This window comes from Rhinichthys klamathensis, unplaced genomic scaffold (genome assembly GCF_029890125.1).
Source record: "Rhinichthys klamathensis goyatoka isolate OS25496 unplaced genomic scaffold, OSU_Roscu_1.1 h1tg000139l_1, whole genome shotgun sequence".
Classification (NCBI taxonomy): domain Eukaryota; kingdom Metazoa; phylum Chordata; class Actinopteri; order Cypriniformes; family Leuciscidae; genus Rhinichthys; species Rhinichthys klamathensis.
The window spans coordinates 1,980,545-1,995,801 of record NW_026606674.1 but is presented as its reverse complement, the minus strand read 5'-3'; the positions used below and the strand labels follow the sequence as shown (position 1 = coordinate 1,995,801).

Genomic DNA, 15,257 nt, shown 5'->3' with positions numbered 1-15,257 from the left:
AGTGTGAGATATTTTCTCACTGTCCCAGCAAGAGTGCAGGAATGGGATGGCGTCACACACACACACACACACACACACACACACACACACACACACACACACACACACACACACACACACACACACACACACACACACACACACACACACACAAGACCAAAAGGTGCTGGTCAGCCACAGACTCGCTGTGAGAGAGAAAACAATCTGGGATCTTTAAATGATTCAACATCTTGGGACAGCCGGGAAAGTAAGATGGTTTTATTTTTTGTCACCTGTTAGCAACCTGTATGTTTTCTTCTAATCTATAAAACATGCGGGGTGATTTTTTATCTAAAATAATAGGATCAGTACATTTAGTTATTTATTTTACAATGAATGATAAAAGCATTTTATTTATATACTTTTAAATGAACAATGTTGTTCAACTTTAGTTAGTGCACGATATTTTCTCACTTTCACAGCCCCGCAAATTTATAGCCCCTGCTTCAGGAATGCGGAGGGTATCATGTAACACACACACAGACACACAGATGCAGATGCTTAGTGCGGTGACCATGGCTGTCATGAAAAAAGGCCGGTGAGAGAGAGAGAGTCACTCGGAGGAACTAATTTCAACATCTTTGGGGAACGTCTGATAAAGTAAGATGATTTTTATTTTTTGCACACCCCTTCATATGTTTTATTCTATAATACCTCCGGATCAAAGACAACTGTCATACCCACATCAAAGACACCCGGCATACCCCAGATCAAAGACAACTGTCAAAATAAATGATTATACACCCACATCAAAGACAACCGGCATACCCAGATCAAAGACAACTGTCAAAATAAATGATTATACACCCACATCAAAGACAACCGGCATACCCCAGATCAAAGACAACTGTCAACTTGATCGATCGATAGGTCAAAGGGTCATCCCTAGATCAAAGGGACCTCCGGGACACACTCCGGAAGGTCAAAGGTTAGCCCTGCCCACCTGTCAATCATAGTGTAGCCAGGTTAAATAATGAGAAACCCTATGTAGCTGTTTAACCCAGTCACGAAAGGGTTAACTTTAATTTTGTATATTTGATGGACGTGTAAGTGAGCCAATGGGTGAATTCTATGAGGCACTGAGTTGACCAATCAGCTGCCAGCTAGGCTCTGTTACAGTTACGCCTCTAGTTTTGCGTCACTGCACGTTCTTTTGGCGCTTGCACTTGAGCATAGGAGGCTGCGTTATCTGCTTGGTAAGCTGAAAAAACAATAGGAAGTAAATTAAACAAGTTCTGTAATCATTATTGATTATACTGACTATGCCTTATTGTAATATAGAGTGTAAACGAAAGCTGTGCCTGAATCCACTGTTGTCACGGAGCTAAAGGCAGTGAATTCCGTTAAAATGGTGAGTTGTTTATCTAGCCATCTGAGTTCGCTAATATTCATGCTAACAGGCCAGGTTTTTGCTGCTCATTTTTGTATTTAACCTAGTCTGCTGAGTTTATGAGTTCGCTAGCATAGCATCTATGTTAATCTGTGTTAATGGGTGAATCAATGCAAAGGTGTTCATTGTGTAGAGCTAAAGGTGTAAAGCCTGCTGTGTGCATATGTTAATAAGGTAATTAGCCACAATAGGCTAGCGAAATACTGGTTAATGTCTTTGAAACTATCAAGTTATTTCGTTTGTGGGTTATAAAAAGGGATGTTAACTTTTTATATTGTTGCTAAATAGTTAGTTTGTTAAATAATGATGTTAAAAATTGTGGATTTAATTGTGGTCACTGAAGCTTAAAAGAGGTAAAAAATTTTTGTGCATTCTTTCAACTGTTACCGGTGCAGAGGGGGATAAATAAGCACACTAACGCCTTAATGCCTCTAATTTAAAGTGATACAATTTGATTAATGTTTACATGCAATTCATGCAGTTTTATTCTTCATACTGTTAATGTGACTACCATAAGGTTTCATAAAACTTGAATGTGAAATGTGTCTTTATGAAGGATGCAAATTATGTAAATTTACTTTTGATACTAGAGAAAAATTCATTTAGTTTTGATACCTGAGAAGAAACATAAGAGCTGTTGTACAACGAGAGAAAGATTTTTATATTGCATTATAGGTGTACTGAAATATTATCTCATTTTATTTTGTAGAAGCCTGTAACAGTCCATTTATTCGCTGAATGGTAATTGAAAGAAATGATTTGGCCTTATTTATAGGTCAGGTTTTGGTAAAGAGTTGGGAACATCGGGCAGAGATCCTTTGCATGGAGTGATCCAGATCCAGACGTTCTTCCAAAGATGCATTGATTCCCAGTCTGAGTGGCTGGGTGGCGAGCCAACCGTGTTTGACAACGAATCAGAGTGCTTTAGACGAACTGATTTCATCCTCTTCATCTTCATTGTGGTAGGACAAACACTAACTCAACCTGGAAAAAAAACCCAACGGTGAAACTGAACTTTTGTCAACCAGGGCAAGTCGAACCGAGGACGAACTGAGCTCAAAGATACTGAAAAGAGAGTGTTTTGTTTGTTTACGTGCGCACTTTATTATTTTAATTTGTTATTTTTCATATATATGTTTGTTTCCCTTGTATGTATGCTCCACCCTGTGAATTTAATACAGGTTGTCTAAACTGTCATTCTGGTGTGGTATATTTTTTTTTATTGATATTCAATTCTCAGGCTCTTAACAATTTAGTGTCTTCTGATTTTGGTCCAAATCGTATTCATGATATTCTCTACGACTACTTCAGACTATTAAACCTATGTACATTATTATTACTACCTCGTAATAAGGGTTACATTATTGGCGAGCCAGCCAGGAGCCAGAGACATTGAATATCAATATTGAAAGGATATGCACAATGGATTTCATACAGAAGTCAGGTGTTAAAATTCCGAATGCAGTGATTGTTAGTGGGGTAACCCAGGTAGCAGATCAGGATGAGCAAGTTGTTGACTTCCTTAAGAAGTTTGGTTCCATCGAAAGAGCCCTTTTAGTTGATGATTCTAAATCCGAATTTTACCAAAACCTGATCATTGAGTTTTCGAGCAGTTCAGCTTTTGAGAACTTAGAGCCACTTTTGCCATACACATATACAGTGCAGGGTGATCCATGTGCTAAATATGTTGTAAAAGCATTAAGCAGTGTGTACACTACGCAGATTGGCAGTAATGCTACAAAAACTTATCTAGCTGAGTTAAAGGGCTTAGCCAAGCTAAGTGGCAAAGACTATGGGGAGGTGTTGAAAGAGATGATGTCTCAGATTGGTGAAGATATTGAAGCTATGAAACCCGTAGGTATAGAAGTTTCCCCTTCACATGTTGAGGCCCCAGTTGTGACACTTCAACCCCCTACTTCTGAAGATCAACAGGCCCTAGGCTCACTCTTGAATGCCCCCCGGGAAGAAAATTGCTTAAATGCCACTGATTCAGTCCTGTTCACTAATGGAGGGAAAGCTCCGTCCCTTTCAGTGAGTGACATAAACCCAGCAGAGATACAGAAGGTGGTGGTTGAGCATATTGTAAGGAGTGAAGGTGTTAGCCCACACTTGCAATCTCCAGTGAGGCTTCGTTCCTTTTCTGGAAAGATTCCCAGACCCAGTAACGAAGCTGATTACGACACTTGGCGCTCACACATCGAACTGCTTTTAAATGATCCCAGTATGTCCCATCTTCAGATTTCAAGAAGAATTCTCGAATGTCTACTTTCGCCTGCAGCAGATGTGGTGAAAGGGCTACGGCCTGGATCACCCCCCATCGCTTACCTGCAGCTATTGGACTCAGCCTTTGGTACTGTTGAGGATGGGGAAGAACTTTTTGCCCAGTTTATGAACACCCTTCAAGACCCGGGTGAGAAACCCTCCACTTATCTTCATCGATTGCAATTAGCATTGAATCTGGCTGTGAGAAGGGGTGGGGCTGCACCAGCTGATGTGGATAAACACCTACTCAAACAGTTCTGTAGGGGATGCTGGGACAATTCATTACTTTCTTGCCTGCAACTAGAGCAGAAGAAAAGTAACCCCCCTTCATTTGCTGACCTCTTGCTCTTACTAAGAACAGAAGAAGACAGACAGTTAGCAAAAGCTAGTCGCATGAAAAAACACATGGGCACCACCAGGCAACGTGGCCAGCTTCAGCTCCAAAGTGCGTGGGCCTGTGCAGAGTCAAGAGAGAAGTCGGAGGTCAGTCTCAGTGTTATTGAAGATCTTGGGAGGCAAGTAGCCAGTTTACAAAGCCAATTAACCTATTTGATGGCACAGAAAAAGACAACGGGGGCTGATAACAGGGGAGCAGCAGGGAAAGGTCCAGGCAAAGTACAAAAACTAGACCGTGCTAACACAGACATGCTAAAACAGGCTAAGAAAAAACAGACTTACAGACCCAGGCCTTGGTACTGCTTTAACTGTGGGGAGGATGGGCACATTGCCCCGGTTTGCACAGACAGGGCAAACCCTGCTTTAGTAGCTGAAAAGAAAAAACAGTTAGAGGAGAAGCAGCACATGTGGGACGCACAAAACAGTCTCAACTTATCTTTAAACGACTAGCAGTTCCTGTTGGGGGACAAACAGGGACTGAAGAGAGTCAACAACGTCCCTCAGACGTACACCGTAAACACAAGGCTGAAGTATGTGCTAATCTAAAACATTCAAGTAAGAACCACCCTTTCAAACTCCCTAAGGGGTTGGTCGGTACCAAGAGTACCGCTAAAGTCCACATAAAAGGTGAAGAAGTCAGCTGCCTATTAGATACGGGTTCCCAAGTAACGACAGTTCCCCGGTCATTTTATGAACAGCACTTTCCAGAGCAGGAGATTAAGCCCCTACATGATCTCTTGGAGGTGGAAGGAGCGAATGGACAGTCCGTACCCTACTTGGGTTACATAGAAATGACTGTAACTTTTCCAAAAGAGTTTATTGGAGCGTCAATGGATGTAAATTCACTCGCTTTGGTTGTTCCTGACATTCGAGCCACTTCACAGTCCCTTGTTCTTATAGGCACCAATACGCTGGATGTACTGTATGACATGTACTTCGAAGCTGGATTGACACGCCATCAACCAATCCCACATGGCTATAGAGCAGTTCTTAAATGTCTTGAGCTTAGACAAAAACAGACCAACAACAGTCAACCCAGTGTAGTAACATTGCAAGGCAGAAGTTCTAAAATCATTCCAGCTGGTGAAACTGTAGTAGTTGAGGGAGTTGCTGAAGCTTATTGCTTGCAGAATGAGAAGTTTGTAGTCATTGAGCAGCCATCAGTACCCTCCTTGCCGGGTGGCTTGCTGGTAACAGCTAGCTTAGTCGACATTCCCCAGCAGCGGCCCTATAAGCTACCAGTGGTCATCAGTAATGAGTCTGACCATGATATAGTCATTCCTGCTAAATGTGCAATTGCAGAGATAAGTGCTTACCAGAGCATCTTGTTACGGGAGCACAGTGTAGTAAAACAATCAGAATCCCTCTCAAAGTCACCAGAGGCACAGTCAAACAACAAGCACGACTTAAACTTCAATTTCGGTGAGTCCCCAATTCCATCTGAATGGAGAGAACGCATCACTCAGCAGCTCCACAACATGCCCGACGTGTTTGCACAACATGACTTAGATTTTGGCAGAACAGATAAGGTGGCACACAACATAAAACTCTCCGATGAAACTCCTTTTAAACAGCGTGCAAGACCAATACACCCACAAGACATCGAAGCTGTTCGCAACCACATTCGGGAGCTTCTTCATGCAGGAGTCATCAGAGAGTCAGAGTCACCGTTTTCGTCACCAATAGTAGTGGTCAGGAAAAAGAATGGCCAAGTCCGGTTGTGCATAGACTACAGGCGTCTGAATCTCCAGACCATAAAAGATGCATACTCTCTTCCAAAGCTGGAAGACACATTCTCAGCGCTCAGTGGTTCCCAGTGGTTCTCCGTCCTTGATTTAAAGTCTGGTTATTACCAAATCGAAGTTGAGGAGTCAGACAAACCCAAGACCGCATTCGTGTGTCCGCTTGGGTTCTGGGAATTTAACCGAATGCCTCAGGGAGTGACTAATGCACCTAGCACATTCCAAAGACTAATGGAAAAGTGCATGGGGGACATGCATTTAAAGGATGTTCTAGTCTTTATTGACGACTTGATTGTGTTCTCAAAGACTCTAGAAGAGCATGAAGCAAGGCTGATGAAGGTGCTAACACGCCTTAGAGAGTTCGGGTTGAAATTATCACCTGAAAAGTGTGCATTCTTCCAGACGTCAGTCCGTTATCTTGGGCATGTAGTTTCCAGGAATGGAGTCGAGACTGATCCGGAGAAGATTGCTGCTCTTAAGACTTGGCCGGTCCCAAAAAACCTGCGAGAGCTGAGATCTTTTCTTGGGTTTGCTGGGTACTACAGGAGGTTTGTTAAGGGCTACTCTAACATCGTTAAGCCCCTCCACAATCTAACCTCTGGTTACCCACCTTCTCACAGGAAATTAAAGTCAGATGAGAAAGCAGGGCAGTACCGCAACCCAAAGGAGATCTTTGGGAGTCGCTGGACACCCGCTTGCCAGCAGGCATTTGACCTGGTGATTAAGAGCCTTACCTCTGCCCCTGTGTTAGGTTTTGCTGATCCCCAGAAGCCCTATGTACTCCACACCGATGCAAGCACCACTGGACTCGGTGCTGTTTTGTATCAGGAACAGGAGGGTCAGTGTCGTGTCATAGGCTATGCAAGCAGAGGGTTGTCAAGGAGTGAGAGTCGCTATCCTGCACACAAGTTGGAATTTTTAGCACTCAAGTGGTCAGTGACAGAAAAGTTCAGTGATTATCTCTACGGCAACCACTTCACTGTTGTTACTGACAGCAATCCGCTGACATACATACTGACCTCAGCAAAACTTGATGCGACAAGCTATAGGTGGCTGGCGGCACTGTCCACTTTCTCATTCAAACTTCTCTATCGTCCAGGAAAGCAAAATGGCGATGCAGATGGATTGTCCCGCAGGCCTCATGGGGAGCTGGCTGATGACCTTAAATCTCAAAAAGAGATAGAGCGCATAAGACAGTTTACTCAGGGTCACCTCTCTGATCCAGAAAATATAGATGCAGTAGATCAAGCTGTTGTGCAAGCAATCTGTGAGAGACAGCTCATTTACAGTGTCAGTTATGTTGGCCAAGATTCTTCAGATTGTGTTGCTTTAGTTGAAACTCTTGCCATCTCACCTACTGCTGTGCCTGACAGTTATGGGCAAGAAGATCACCTTGGTGGGTTGCCCGTTATCCCCCACTTAACTGAGGCAGAGCTTGTGAGTAAACAAAGAGCTGATCAAAGTATAAAGCATGTCATTTCCCAGATCGAGCAGGGAGATAAACCACCCCCGACTTTGCGACATGAACTCCCTGAGCTTCCACTCTTGTTAAGGGAATTAAATCGCCTTGAACTCCGTAATAACATCTTGTACCGGAGGCGCCAAGTGGGCTCTCAGACCTTTTATCAGTTTGTGCTCCCAGCTGAACTGCGTGACCCAGTTTTGACCAGCCTACACGATCACATGGGTCATATGGGGGTTGACCGCACACTGGATCTCGTAAGGACCAGATTCTTTTGGCCAAAAATGGCTTTGGATGTTGAGAGAAAGGTCAAAACATGTGGCAGGTGCGTACGGAGGAAGGCGCTACCTGAGAGAGCTGCGCCTTTGGTCAACATTAACACCACCAGACCCCTTGAGCTCCTCTGTATGGACTTCCTCTCTCTTGAACCTGACAAAAGTGGGACCAAAGACATACTGGTGATTACAGATCACTTTACTAAGTTTGCGGTTGCCATACCAACACCTAACCAAAAGGCTCGCACAGTGGCAAAGTGTCTGTGGGAGAACTTTATGGTGCACTATGGAATGCCAGAAAAGTTACACAGTGATCAGGGGCGTGATTTCGAGTCTCACACAATAAAAGAGCTCTGTCGAGTGGCCGGCATACACAAAGTAAGAACAACCCCATACCACCCTAGGGGCAACCCCGTTGAGCGATTTAATCGCACCTTACTAGACATGCTAGGTACTCTTGACAGCCCAGAGAAATTTCATTGGCGTGACTTTGTAAAACCCCTGGTACACGCCTATAATTGCACCAGGAATGAGGTGACCAGATTTACACCATATGAACTGATGTTCGGACGTCAGCCTCGTCTGCCGGTTGATTTGGCGTTTGGATTGCCAGTGCAAGGGGGTCAGCAAACATCACATGCAGAGTATGTGCAAAACCTTAAGTCACGACTTGAAGACAGCTACAAGATAGCAATTGAAAATGCTGCAAAGATAGCACACAAGAACAAAATGAGGTATGACAGGCGTGTGACTGCTTCGGACTTGGAAGCTGGAGACAGAGTATTGGTCAGAAACGTTCGCATTCGAGGAAAACATAAGATTTCAGACAAGTGGGAGTCAATTGTCCACGTGGTGGTGAGGAGAGCAGGTACCCTGCCCGTCTATACAGTCAAACCTGAAAATCAGGATGGTCTTTTGAGAACACTGCATAGGGACTTACTCCTTCCATGTGGTTACTTGCCTACAGAGGTCAACAAGGCGCCTGACCAGCAGCACACAAGGCGCAGGCCAGCAACCCGTACAAATCCTATTGTGGATGAGAATCATTTCTCAGACGATGAAGATGAAATCATTCCTGTTTACTATTTCAGAGAACCCCCAAATGCTCAGTTTCCCACAGTCCATGACAGTCTTGTGCAGCCTGATCCAACTATGTCTATTGTGCAGGAAAAACAGCATACTGAACCTCCAAGCAATTGTCCTGTTGAGAGTCCTGTAAATGCTCAAAATGATGATTGCACTCCTGAAATTAACAAGCCACCTGATATGTCCAATGGTGCCTCAGACAGTCCCCTCACACTTAATGATCCTAACTGTCACCACTACGACACTGAGGACCTACTTACCGAAAGAGTCGGGCTTGGTGAACAAGTTGATGAAATAGTTATGACCGAAAGTAACTTACCTGCTAGTAAAAATCCTGTGGAGGAGCAAAACTTACCTGATGATGACATCCAAATTGAGCAGCTTCCAGTGTTTTCTGACATGTTAGAGAGTGAGAAGGAGATGAGTCGCAATGGAAGTAAAGAACCAGAAAAGGAAATAAAGGATACAACAGTCAGGAGATCAGAGAGAAACCGTCAGCCGTCAAAGAGACTTGACTATACTGAACTTGGAAACCCCTTTGTCACAGCTGTTAAATCATTCTTTCAGGGGTTAACCACAGCTGTGGCTGACATTTTAACTGAAGGTGAAAACACATATCCTTCTGTCCTGTACCCTGAGATACAAACAGTTCAACCATTGCCATGTACAGGGACGTACATGAGTTCAAAGGGGGAGAGTGTAGCCAGGTTAAATAATGAGAAACCCTATGTAGCTGTTTAACCCAGTCACGAAAGGGTTAACTTTAATTTTGTATATTTGATGGACGTGTAAGTGAGCCAATGGGTGAATTCTATGAGGCACTGAGTTGACCAATCAGCTGCCAGCTAGGCTCTGTTACAGTTACGCCTCTAGTTTTGCGTCACTGCACGTTCTTTTGGCGCTTGCACTTGAGCATAGGAGGCTGCGTTATCTGCTTGGTAAGCTGAAAAAACAATAGGAAGTAAATTAAACAAGTTCTGTAATCATTATTGATTATACTGACTATGCCTTATTGTAATATAGAGTGTAAACGAAAGCTGTGCCTGAATCCACTGTTGTCACGGAGCTAAAGGCAGTGAATTCCGTTAAAATGGTGAGTTGTTTATCTAGCCATCTGAGTTCGCTAATATTCATGCTAACAGGCCAGGTTTTTGCTGCTCATTTTTGTATTTAACCTAGTCTGCTGAGTTTATGAGTTCGCTAGCATAGCATCTATGTTAATCTGTGTTAATGGGTGAATCAATGCAAAGGTGTTCATTGTGTAGAGCTAAAGGTGTAAAGCCTGCTGTGTGCATATGTTAATAAGGTAATTAGCCACAATAGGCTAGCGAAATACTGGTTAATGTCTTTGAAACTATCAAGTTATTTCGTTTGTGGGTTATAAAAAGGGATGTTAACTTTTTATATTGTTGCTAAATAGTTAGTTTGTTAAATAATGATGTTAAAAATTGTGGATTTAATTGTGGTCACTGAAGCTTAAAAGAGGTAAAAAATTTTTGTGCATTCTTTCAACTGTTACCGGTGCAGAGGGGGATAAATAAGCACACTAACGCCTTAATGCCTCTAATTTAAAGTGATACAATTTGATTAATGTTTACATGCAATTCATGCAGTTTTATTCTTCATACTGTTAATGTGACTACCATAAGGTTTCATAAAACTTGAATGTGAAATGTGTCTTTATGAAGGATGCAAATTATGTAAATTTACTTTTGATACTAGAGAAAAATTCATTTAGTTTTGATACCTGAGAAGAAACATAAGAGCTGTTGTACAACGAGAGAAAGATTTTTATATTGCATTATAGGTGTACTGAAATATTATCTCATTTTATTTTGTAGAAGCCTGTAACAGTCCATTTATTCGCTGAATGGTAATTGAAAGAAATGATTTGGCCTTATTTATAGGTCAGGTTTTGGTAAAGAGTTGGGAACATCGGGCAGAGATCCTTTGCATGGAGTGATCCAGATCCAGACGTTCTTCCAAAGATGCATTGATTCCCAGTCTGAGTGGCTGGGTGGCGAGCCAACCGTGTTTGACAACGAATCAGAGTGCTTTAGACGAACTGATTTCATCCTCTTCATCTTCATTGTGGTAGGACAAACACTAACTCAACCTGGAAAAAAAACCCAACGGTGAAACTGAACTTTTGTCAACCAGGGCAAGTCGAACCGAGGACGAACTGAGCTCAAAGATACTGAAAAGAGAGTGTTTTGTTTGTTTACGTGCGCACTTTATTATTTTAATTTGTTATTTTTCATATATATGTTTGTTTCCCTTGTATGTATGCTCCACCCTGTGAATTTAATACAGGTTGTCTAAACTGTCATTCTGGTGTGGTATATTTTTTTTTATTGATATTCAATTCTCAGGCTCTTAACAATTTAGTGTCTTCTGATTTTGGTCCAAATCGTATTCATGATATTCTCTACGACTACTTCAGACTATTAAACCTATGTACATTATTATTACTACCTCGTAATAAGGGTTACAATAGGGTCATAAATCATCTTGACAGAAGCTGCCGGGTATATCTACTGTTGTTGCATATAGGCTACAGGTGTTGCTGGAGTCTCGATCTTTGAACTTTTCCCTTTTCCACACTTTAAAAAGAGGGAGAAGTTGGACCAGTAATTTCTTTGCTTCCTTCTAAAGTGATTTAAACATTCTTCTTTTTTCTGCACCCAATGGATAGACTCGTTTCATTTTTGCGGTCAAATTTCCAAGTCCAGGGAAGACAACGATCTGACACGGTTGGTTGACTTAACGCAGTGGTTCTCAAACTTTTTTGGTCATTCCCCACTTTGGACAAGGGGGAATTTAAGCCCCACTGCCCCCATCGCCCCAACACAGTGCCAATGAAATACGCAACAAGCTTAAAATGTTCCAATTTATTGAAGTAACAAGTAGTATCTAAATACAAACTAACTATCTACATCAAATAACATAACAGCAAGTTCAAAAATAAAGAAAATAAAAGTGCAGCTGTGTCATAACTTGCATGGAATTCAAAAATAGAGAAAATAAAAGTGCAGCTGTGTCAAAATGTGTATCAAGTTCAAAAATAGAAAAGAAATAAGTGCCACTTTGCAATCTGTTAAAAAAAGAAATGAAGAGAAATCCATTTGGCAAGACAGGTCTATTTAAAATTTTTAAAATAGACATAACATAGGCTAGCTACTGTGTTTGATATGGGATTAATATGATGGGCAGTGTATGAGATATAAACTAATGATTCATTATTTTAATATTCCTTTGTTCCGATCAGAGCATGTGAGCGGAGAGCGCATTTCTGAATATTCCTCGGCTCGCTCATTCCGGTGCTCAGGGTCGCGCGCTCAACCCTGCTGGTTCGAAAATATGTGGAATAAGGGCTGCCTCCGACTAAAGTTTTTTTCTAGTCGACTAGTAGTTGTTTATTTAAGCCATTATTGGACAAATCGCCCCTTTATATTGATTTAAAGGTGACCTATAATTCAAAATTGAATTTAACTTGGTATAGTCAAATAACAAGAGTTCAGTGCATGGACATGACATAGAGTGAATCTCAAACTGGACTGTTTTCGCGTTCTCATTTAATTCACGTTTATGAAAAACACCCCTGAAAAACGGTCGGTTCTCCACACAATACCGACTGTGACGCAATAGTCGGGATCATTAATATGTACGCCTCCAAATATTTGCATAATGCCAGCCCTCAATGCCAGGCGGAACTGCGCAGCCGAAGCATGGCAGTTGCTCAGTGTGGATGTACACATGAACACAAAAGTATTTTTTAGTTCCTTCATCTGAGCCTCTGAAGAAACAATGGGTTAATTTTATTTTCTCTGGAAATTTCCAAACATTTCACCGACTGTTTCCTCAACTTGGGCCAATACAGAGCTGGCCTCGGATCGAGCTACCAAGCAACACTTTCTGATGTGTAATTGTTCAAGTTCAGACAGGTAATCTTTCTCTCAAAATCGTTCAATACTGTTTATGCATCAGTAAGTCAAGCCAGTGACTAAAATATCAGCTTCACATCGTTTCTTTTAGTAGGATGAAAATAATCGTATTTAAATTGTGAACAAATTATATACAGAAAGCGATCAAAGAAAATCTTTCCACACAGCGCGAGTTTATCTGGACACTTGCCAAACTCGTTATGAAATCAATGACGCACGTTACTGCACAACGAAGCTCTTACTGTATTTACATCATCGTGTTTGCATTGGTGAAAGCAGAGAGAGTGCAGAAACTGCTTTGCAATGATAAGATCTTCATTCTCGCGATCAACACACTGTCATCTGCTCAATGCTCATCACGGCAACATTTTATGTGATGGGAATAGATCTAAATACTTTAAAAACATCTCACGATTCGTTAATCTCGATAGCTGTTATAGTAAAAACGTATAATAGCAGTAGTAAAAGTATTCGGGAGAGAGTTTCACATGTAATGCGTAGCTATTTCATATGCAAGCATGTCAGCCAATCACAGCAGTGGCCGCGGTTACACTGAATCCCACAGCAGACACGCCCCTTCAAACAGAGTGTTCAAATCAGAGGCTAAAAGCAGGCTAGGAAAAATGCCATTTATTTCTAAATTATGATTATTTTTTTATCTAAAAAACATACTAACATTATAAGGGTAACCCAGGAAACATTATAAAATAATAAAAAAAAACATTCTAGGGCACCTTTAATAACTTAAATAGGCTATACAGGATAATGAGTGCTATAAAGCCGCACTCAAGCGCACGAACCGGCAAAACTGGTGTTTTCTGCGTCGTTGCAAAGATTAACTTGACGATGCGGACTCGCCATGACCGAATAAAGATAAAGGCATAAAAAGGAAAATTTCCTCCCGTTGGCGCGCCCCACCTGTCACGTTTCTATTCCCCACTAGTGGGGCGCGCCCCACACTTTGAGCAGCGACGCCGGCGACTACCATCTGTAGTTAGGGGGTTAGCGTTATGATACACCTTTAGCCTCCCAGAGCACCGGCCCAAACCTCCACTCAGTCTGAGAGGAAGGCGTTCTAAATTACACATAGAAGACAACACATTAATACCCAGAAGAGTACTACCAGAACAGCAGTGTCTGCAGGGGGAAGTATTTGTGTTGTGTGAGATTAATTCCAGTCACATAACTGTTATGATGTTCTTTGCCATCAAATTAACTTACCTGAACACTGTCTCTTGTAGGGAGATGTAGACCTTGTCAAATAGCTTAGGGGGGACTCAAGACTTTTATGTTCTGGATTCAGAAGCATTATAAACATTATTCATTTTTGTTAATGTTTATTAATAAACATGCTAATGTTAAGTAATGAAACCTTATTGTAAAGTGTTACCAAAAAAGGATATGTCTCCATAATGCTGACAATTTACAGTGTCGCAATGACTGTCTTTTGGCAGTGCCGCAGCTGTCAAGAGTTCAATGTGAGTAGATGACATGAAGTGGCCTGAGTTAAACTATACTGATAACAGGTGGGCGTTCATATCCCAATACAGCTGCATATCGCAGTGAAGTTAAGTGGGAGTTTTGTCCACAAAATGATATCAGCACTCAAATACCTTATTTGGGTTATTTGGGGAGTATTTTAACTTCTGGAGCTGCAAGCCATGGTCCTTTTCTCTCATCAGTATTTGGCACAATATGCAATTCATACATGTGTGTGGGGTAGTGCTCAAAACAGTTTAATTCCTTATTTTTATTGGCTTGACCCTGAGCTTATTTTTATTCTTAGTAGTGTTCAAAAAGTTTCTTTTTAATGAATTCAGTTGCTGTTTTTATCAATTAATAACATAGGTTACTATGGAGACCAGAAATAGGACAACGGAAGTTCGAATCTGTCATGGCAGCACTCATTGGTTGCTCAGGAAAAAAGGTGGAGAATATATTATATTATACCTTACCTGTGCAGGTGATTTTGGCCACTTCATTTTCGCCACAGTCATTCTTTCCCAAGGGTGAAGATGGACACTGCCACAGAATTGTATCATGTGGTCGACATTTTACTTTATCCAGCCAGTTACGAGCTGATTCCACCCTTGTTATAGAATTGGAAAAAGCACCAGATCTTCCACAGTTCAGCTCTTGACAGATCAGACTCACTGTGTCTGAGTTCATCTGGTTCCAGCACACATTACCCCAGGATCCATTGTAGAAAACTTCCACATTCCCTTCACAGCCCTCAGTTAACCTGATCTCTTTAAAGTCTAGATGTAAACATGAACACAACCTAATAGCTTTCATCGAACTTAAATGTTACAAAATAGCTTTGTTTTTTAGTTGGGTTTACCTGAGCACACGACTCCTACATCCTCCTTGTGTCGACAGTCATGTTTTCCCCAGCCGGGAGAAGAGCAGTTCCACAGGGATGTCTCATTCCTCTCACACTCCACCTCATCCAGCCATATGGGTCCAGAAACAGGACCAAACCAGGCTGGGACCTGCTGGATACTGAGGGCCACTCCACACTGCAGCTGTCTGCACACCACATGGGCATCTTTAATATCCCAGGAGTCATCACACACTGTCCCCCATGAGCCGCTGTGAAAAACCTCCAGCCTCCCTGCACAGTCTCCCCCAGAACCCACCAGCCGGATGGACCCGCGACCT

At 42.0% G+C, this 15,257-nt stretch overlaps 1 protein-coding gene and 2 long non-coding RNA genes across 3 annotated transcripts in view; 2 read left to right on the top strand and 1 right to left on the bottom strand.

Moving 5' to 3' along the window:
* Positions 1-15,257, bottom strand: part of LOC130089885 (scavenger receptor cysteine-rich type 1 protein M130) — a 140,075-nt gene that overhangs the window by 96,832 nt on the left and 27,986 nt on the right. Inside the window, exons 19-21 of the mRNA XM_056257451.1 lie at positions 14,938-15,255; positions 14,552-14,854; positions 13,818-13,889 (exon numbers count right to left, since the gene is read on the bottom strand). Coding sequence (XP_056113426.1) covers positions 13,818-13,889; positions 14,552-14,854; positions 14,938-15,255 — 693 coding nt within the window. The remainder of the gene's footprint in view (positions 1-13,817; positions 13,890-14,551; positions 14,855-14,937; positions 15,256-15,257) is intronic.
* Positions 1,091-2,247, top strand: LOC130089942 (uncharacterized). The gene is made up of 3 exons (XR_008807613.1): positions 1,091-1,235; positions 1,321-1,390; positions 2,205-2,247. It is a non-coding gene; the product is annotated as an uncharacterized LOC130089942 (long non-coding RNA).
* LOC130089943 (uncharacterized) lies at positions 9,446-10,602 on the top strand. Its single transcript, XR_008807614.1, has 3 exons — positions 9,446-9,590; positions 9,676-9,745; positions 10,560-10,602. It is a non-coding gene; the product is annotated as an uncharacterized LOC130089943 (long non-coding RNA).